The sequence below is a fragment of the Acanthisitta chloris genome, unplaced genomic scaffold, assembly GCF_000695815.1.
Source record: "Acanthisitta chloris isolate BGI_N310 unplaced genomic scaffold, ASM69581v1 scaffold10027, whole genome shotgun sequence".
Lineage (NCBI taxonomy): Eukaryota > Metazoa > Chordata > Aves > Passeriformes > Acanthisittidae > Acanthisitta > Acanthisitta chloris.
Window position 1 is genome coordinate 36,469 of NW_008683240.1, and position 7,568 is coordinate 44,036.

The 7,568-nt window shown below is 48.5% G+C and overlaps 1 protein-coding gene across 1 annotated transcript in view; it reads right to left on the minus strand.

Annotated features, from left to right (window-relative positions):
* The window catches only part of CTBP2 (C-terminal binding protein 2), a 14,758-nt gene extending 10,847 nt beyond the window's left edge, over nucleotides 1-3,911 (minus strand). Inside the window, exons 1-2 of the mRNA XM_009078857.1 lie at nucleotides 3,796-3,911; nucleotides 312-466 (exon numbers count right to left, since the gene is read on the minus strand). Coding sequence (XP_009077105.1) covers nucleotides 312-466; nucleotides 3,796-3,817 — 177 coding nt within the window. The 5' untranslated portion in view covers nucleotides 3,818-3,911. The remainder of the gene's footprint in view (nucleotides 1-311; nucleotides 467-3,795) is intronic.
* Nucleotides 3,912-7,568: the final 3,657 nt, after the last annotated feature.

Genomic DNA, 7,568 nt, shown 5'->3' on the forward strand with positions numbered 1-7,568 from the left:
GTCCACACAACCTTCTCTTCTCCAGGCTGAACAGCCCCAACTCTCTCAGCCTGTCCTCATAGGGGAGATGCTCCAGTCCTCTGATCAGCTTTGTGACCTCTTCTGGACCTACTCCAACAGTTCCATGTCCTCCTTATGCTGGGGACACCAGAACTGTGTGCAGCATTCCAGGAGGGTCTCACAAGAGCAGAGCAGAGGAGGAGGAGAATCCCCTCCCTCACCTGCTGCCCACACTCCTTTGGATCCACTGGAAGATGCTTTAAAGAACTGGATGAGCAAGCCCAGAGCCCCCACCCCTCAGCTCCCTGTACCTTCTCATGAATCTCCTGAGTTGACTGTGCGTCACAGAACGCGACTGTGGCCAAGTCCTTCAGAATGGGCATCTCCACTGTGCAGTCCCTGCCGTCCAGCAGTGCCACCAGCGGCCGCGGGTGCATGGGGCCGTTCATGATCTGAGGGCGGATACCTGCAACCAGAGGGAGTGTGGCTGTTACCCCACAGCACCAGCACTACCTGTGTGGGGCTCCTGTGTCACGTGAGCTTCAGCTTGTACACATTCCAGGGGGTGATGGCAATGCGGGGTGAAGTTCAGCACATGGTCTGGGTTTCTCTCTGGGAACAGAGCTGTGATTGTGCCCCAGCTGGAGAGCACACACCACAGGGATGGACAACCCTGTTCCAACCACCTGTGACTTCGTGGGACGTAGCTCCACTGTGCCAACCCTCAGTGACACAGGTCACGTCCCAACCAAACCACACATGCCAGTGCTCCCAGCCTCTTCACTCGTTTCACTGGACACCTCAGGAGTGAAATCCCAGCCAGGAATCACATCTTCCCTGCCTGCAGGGAGGCTGGGATTTTGTTCCACAGACATACACTGGCACTTGGTCTGTTTTTGTAAGGAATGACTTTACCATTTTGACCAACTCAGAAAGAAAAGTCCAAACAGAGAACCCCTGGAAAAAAAAAGGATTACTGGAAAATCATAGGAAGATCAGGACACTGAAGATCTCTCTAGCACAGAGAGTTTACTCTGGTGTATTACCAACTTAGTTCATGACAACTTTCATGGTGGGAACAGCAAAGCTCAGCTTACTTTGTAAACCCAGCGTTCTCCAGGCTGAGGTGAGGAAAGAACTGACCACCACCAAGGGCCACAGTAGGTTGATTCTCACATCCTGTTCATTGCTCTTCTGGGGATTAACTGATTCATTTTTGGACAAGTCACTTAGAAAATTCTACACCTCCCTTTCCCATTCAATAAGAGTGTTTATTCCATTAGGACTCTACAGAAGATCTCAGCTATCTTTTTGCACCCAGAGCACCTGCCAAAAAAATCTTTTGTCCAGATTGCTGTTGGGTGAAGCATTAGTTGATGTGTATGTGGCAGACACAGATGCTCCAGGCCACAGCCATGAACCCCAGACCTGCCCCACCAAGAGCATCACCCTGGTGAGGGACCCTACACTGCTGCACGTGAACCATGGGTCAGCATGGATTTCACATGGGAAAAAGCAACTCCATGGAAACAGGCAGGTTTAATGGAGTGGGTTTAGTGGCTTTTTCATTGAATTAGAGAACTGAAGAACCAACCAACCCAACAGACCTGACCAGAGGTTTCCAGCAGTACACGTGAGTGCTGCTGGAATAGATCCTTCACTCCCTCTCTCCTACCATTACCGGAAGTAATACATTATGTTTGCAGGCATTTCATCCAGATGGGAGTCAAGTGTGTCAGTAGGCAGGGTAGAGCGCCGAGACGATCTGGATAACCGAAAGAAGCTTGTGATAAGCAGATAAGCAAGAATAAAAACATGCACAAATCTCCGAGCGCTTACACAATCCCTCTGGGCAGCACTACACCCCAGCTAGATTATTTGCTCAGGTTAACAAGCAAGTGAATTATAACACTGACTTAAATGCTTACTAATGTGTATGATCTCCAAGGCTTAGAGCATCACCTAGAGCATCACACCACAACTGTAAATAACAAGGAACCTGAGACAGGGTGAAGGTGGCTGTGGTGGGTCCAGCCTTGGTGACCCATCCCCATCCCTGCACCATGCAGCTGTACACATCTGTCTGGACAAAAGCCCACCAGGATCAGACCCAGAGCAGCAGGCACATGGATGCTGGGGGTGTTTTCCTGTGGCACATGGAAGAGGAAACCACAGGTTATGCGAAACTTTGACATTTAATCCAAGCCCCAAAATAACAGTTTTATTATGCTGCCATTACATAAGCTTCTTTGAAAGTCAAACGAAACACAGCTTTGTTTTTTTTTTTGCTTTCTTTTTTTTTTTTTTTTTAAACAGCATCTGTGTCTTTGCTCAGGATTAGGGATGTAATTGTGCATGATGACACAGGCTTCTTAGGCACGTCACCCTCGCCCGCACACAAGAGTGTGGTTGCTGGGGATGAATGCTGGCTGGAACCCGTGAGGTTCTCACAGCCATGGCTCTAGTTTCTCCTACTTCAAGGAGGGAATTTGCTTCAGCTTGACAAGGAAAGTTTTGAAGCAAATCAATAGGAGGTGAAGTGCATAATGTATGGAAATTAGGTTTTAATAAAAACCATTGGCAGGATCGCAGCTCAAACCACACTCTATTTTCCTCTGGTTTGCAGCTCGAACCACACTCTATTTTCCTCTCTTGGTGCCTCTCCATCCTGGTTGCTACCTCCTGCACAAACACATTCAAACCAAGCCATTTGGGGCTGACAAAACCGAGCCCCACTCAGTCTGCTCTGCTTTTACCCCTGCTCCTCCAGCACGATTGTTCTGCAGGCGACTGCCTCATTAACAACGAGGTATGCCACGGATCAGAAAGTAATTAAACAGCCAGACACTCCCCCTGAAATTCTGATAAAACATTGCAGCCATTAACCCTTTCACTCTGCAAAGCACAGGGCTCACTCCACCCAGGGGTACAACGCTGTGCAAGCCACGAGCATCGCCGTCCCCGCGGGCAGGACGTGGGGACCAGCTCTCCTTGGGGCTGGGGTGGGAGCAGCTCTCCCTCCCAACAGCCTCCCAAATCCCATGGCTCTCTCACCATCTGAAGCTGAATTTTGCTGAGAACCCCCTCAGCCCTTCTTGCAAAGTTGGGGCAAGTATTGTCCGATACATTATTTGAGGTGTCTTCAGCTTCCTGCAGAGCGTGGTCAGCATTGCAGGGAGACCTCGCTAAGGAAGAGGGAGACAGCACTGCAAGGAGAGCTTGCTAAGGCAGAGAAGGAAGGGATTATGGAAAAGCAAAAAAAAAAAAAAAAAAAAAAAAAAAAAAAGGAAAAAAAGAAAGGTTCTGAAGCCAAAGAGAACTCCACCCCGCAGGCAGCGCCGCTTGTTGCACGCAGCCCCGCGTATAAAGTGCTTTTGTTTCATTTTTAATACACAAAGCCTGCTTGTCCTTTCCTGCCGCTCCTCCCCTTTGCCACCCACTTGTATCCGATCCCAATGGCACCCCTGCCAAGAGAATTAGGGAGTGCTCCCTGCTCAATGGCAGCCTTTGTGTGACCGCAAGATGCTGGTACTATCTCCCCGAAACAAAAGCAGAAGCCATTTGCCTAATTCTTATTAATCTCACTTGCCTATGCCACGCAGCATTAAAATTATAAAATAAAAAAAGGAGGGGGGGAAAAAAAGGAGGAAAAAAAGGCTTTAAACATGTTCCCTAGCAGTATATAAAAGTGCAGGGAGAAGCGATCCTGCCGCTCGCCACCAAGTAGCTACAGTTTTACAGTCAACTACACACTTTATTAAACAAACAGAAAAGAAACAGGAAATTTCCCCTTGCCTGGAAAATGTTGCCTCCACATTCTTCTTCTTATTAAAAACCACACATGGCAGTGGAGGAGGAGGGAGGGAGGAGGAGGGGGGGAACCCACACACGATAAAATACTACCACTTTGCCGCGCGTCGCCTCTCCTTGCGTCCTACGAGGGGTATCTTCAAACGAGCGATCCTGCGGCCCACAGCTGCAACATCTCAACACAAATGTCTCTTTGAACACGCAGGAATAAGAAAAGGCTTTTGTCCTGAGCCCCAGAAGAATGGTCTGAAATTGCGAGAGGAGTTACAGTCACCTCTGCGCGGCTCCCAACTCTTCAGAGCACTCCCTCCAGACTTCGCCGAAGCTTTTAACTAATCGTAGTTCTTTCCCAGCCCTTGAATAAAATCATGTGAGTGCCAGCCAAAAAATCTTATGCTATGCACACTAAAGGGTTTGTATATGTCACAGTTGCTTTTCCCCCTTCCACTCCCCTCCCTCCTATTGACTTGCACATACGGTGGGTTTTTTTTCGAGTTGTCTCAAACGGATTTAATCTGTGCCACGCTGTGTTTTAGGTTTGTTTGGGTTTTTTTGTGTGGGGGGTTGGTTTTTTTTAACTTAAAAATGAAACGTGCCTTTCCTTGCGGAGTGTGTTGAATGAGGCTCCAGAAACAGGCTGATAGCCTTTAGCTGCAGCACCACGAAAATACACACAAAGCACTGGGGGGAGGCAAGGCTGAGCTGATCTCAGCTGCACCCAGGAACCAAGGGCCAAATTCTTCCTTGATGTGTAAACCAACTGTTTTTCAGCATCAAAAATGACACTCTCTCCTTGGCAGGATCCACATCTTCTTGGAGATGTCCATCTCCTGGTCCTGCCCAGTTTGTCCTAAATAGGTAAAAGGTGCTCTGTGACACTGTCAGAAGGAATGGCCTGAAGTTGTGCCACGGGAGGGTTAGGTTGGATATTAGGAGAAGGTTCTTCCCCCAGAGGTGTTTGGGCACTGGAACAGCTCCTAGGGCAGTGGGCACAGCCCCAAGGCTGACAGAGCAGTTGTTGGAGCAGTTCTTTTTCCCTCTTTCCAGTTGCCACTGTCACTGCCAGTGGCAGCAGCAGCTACAAGACAATCCTCATCCAAGAAATAAGAAAAAAGATCTGCACCTCACTCTTGTTTTATACCATAAGCACTGCATCTCCACGGTGTTCCTCCACCACCACATCATCACCATCCAGCTGGTTCCAACAGCATCATCCCTCCCCTCCATGGACTGTGAGGTCTGAACCACCCAGAGCTGATTCAAGGGAATCACCCAGGAGACATGAGCAGCAATTCCTCAGCACACACAGCCCCTAACAGACAAGGTCCTGCTGACCCTGCCAGGTGCTTCTGGATGCCCAGGAGAGACCTGGAATTGGAGGATGGGGCTGGAATATGGATAACAAAGGTTTATTACCTGAAGCTGATACTGACTTGTAACACAAACATCAAAAGACTTTTCAGTCTCCAAAAAAATCCAGTCAATGAGTGCAGGACAAGGGGATTGAAGCACATCTTTCCCTTGAACATATGCTGCCATTGCCTGAGCACTTCAAATTTTCCACAGATTTGCTGTCCCAGCTGTCACCACTGTATTAAAAGCTGGAATGTCAGAGTCCCAAAGTGCCTGAGGTAGCCCAGGGGCCCCCTCTCCTTGGTGGGTCTGTGCCACCTTCTCCATGTAAACCAGCTCGGATCCTGCTTCAGACATGTTCATCAGGGTTGCTCTTTCTTTCACTTAACTTTTCTTATTAATAAATGCTTTTCATACTAACACATATGCAAAAATTAAGTAAGACACAGTCTTGTCTCACACTTAGGAGAAAACTCCCAAACAAACAGATATTTACTGTTTTTCTAATTGCAATACTCTGAGGCACTTAGTGCAGTGCAGACAGAAGCTACACAAATACGCAGCAGGTTTAGAAAGTGACATCCAATATATTTTTTATAAAGCAAAACATCTTTGAGTCTGCCAGGATCCTACCAGGGAAAGACTGCCAAGTCACAGAATCATATAATCATAGAATCAACCTGGTTGGAAGAGACCTCCAAGATCATCGAGTCCAACCCTAGTGTGGTCACTAGACCATGGCACTAAGTGCCACATCCAGTCTCAGCTTGAAAACCTCCAGGGATGGTGAATCCACCACCTCCCTGGGCAGCACATTCCAATGCCTGAGCACTCTCTGTAAAAAATCTCTTTGGAGGAGACCTGTGTTTGAACTGGTGGGCTCCACGCTCACAGCCAGGGCTGCTGTGGGGAAGGGGCACAATGGCAAAGTGGAGGAGACTTCCAGCCTGCTGGGAAAACCCATAAGTTCATGGCAGTTCCCTCCAGCAAGGGAAACTGCTTCAGAGAAGCTCCTGAGAGATGGGCAAAGAGGCAGCAAGGCCCATCCTGCCCTGAGAGGGGCAGAGTCCCTGCTGGAAAGGAAAACACTCCTACCTGCTGCTGCGAAGAGCCTGTGACCAGCCCTGACCTCTCCAGCATGTTTCCTCCTGTCAGCACAGAGGAGTTGGCCTGTGGCCACTTCCACTTTCAGATAACTTCTCAGGGCTTCCTTGAAGAATGTATTATTTAAGATTAATAGCAAATTCCCACATAGACCAATAGCCTTATTAGCTGATCCAAGCACTGTGGTTACAGTCCCCAGATGAACTACAGACACAGCAGCCATGAAGAAATGCTCAGTTAAAATATACATATACATGGTATTTTCTGACTCTTCTTACAGGAATTCCTGCAGATATACACACCAGAAACACCTCTCCACCTCCTTTTGTGTACCCCCTTTAAAGCACTAGGATACACTGCTGGTGCCACAGGGATGCAGTCCTGGGGCAGGAAAGCCCAGCACAAGTTTCGCAAAATGCTGGAGCACTCTTGTACCAAACAATCTCTGGACTGAACTACATCTCATCCAGGAGCACTGGAGATAAAGCTCCAAAGATGTAAACGGGTGCTAATGCAATAGAAGAGTAATAGAAGAGCAGTAAGTAGCCTCTGCTATGTATGAAAATGTGGGTGTTTGGGTTATTCCCATGCTGCCAGGTTGGTAAATCTGTGTCTAACAACACCAACCTGTGACTTTCCTCCCCAACTCACAGGAGGGTTAACAGGAGCAACTTCAAAAGGAGCTAAGCAAGGTGTTAGGGTGAACCCCCCAACAGCCATGCAAGGTGATGGGAGACAAGGGTGTCACCACCAGGGACCTCAGGACCATCCAGGGACCCTGAGGAAGAAGCAGGAGTGTGGAGCAGGGGATAGATGGATGGGATGGCAAAACCAAGGAGGCAGTAGGAGCTGCCAGGGCACGGGAGAGAGACAGAAGAGCAGATGGGAGAGGCCATATGGGGTGGTGAGGGATGCTACCAAGAAAGCTAAAAGAAGCACCTGGGAGAAAAACTGCTTGCTCAGAGGAGCTCAAGTTATCGCATTCATGGCTTTTTTGGGAAGAGGATGGGAAAAACGGAGAAAAACCCAGTTAGGGTTTGTGTGGTGGTTACGATTCTGACACCATACAGACACTGATACTGTCCCAGTGCCCAGGGCTGAGCTTTGCAGCTCCCATTAAAAAAAACCAAACATGAGAAGGTAGCAAAACCCCCAATAAATTCTCCTTGTGTGTGCTCCATTACCAGTCCCAGTGCTGGAAACCAACTGTATTCCCAGTGCTCAGTGCACAGCTTTCCTGATACTATCCAGCACTCTCTCCTGTGCTGCCACTTCGGCTGCACTATATATCCTTTATTTTT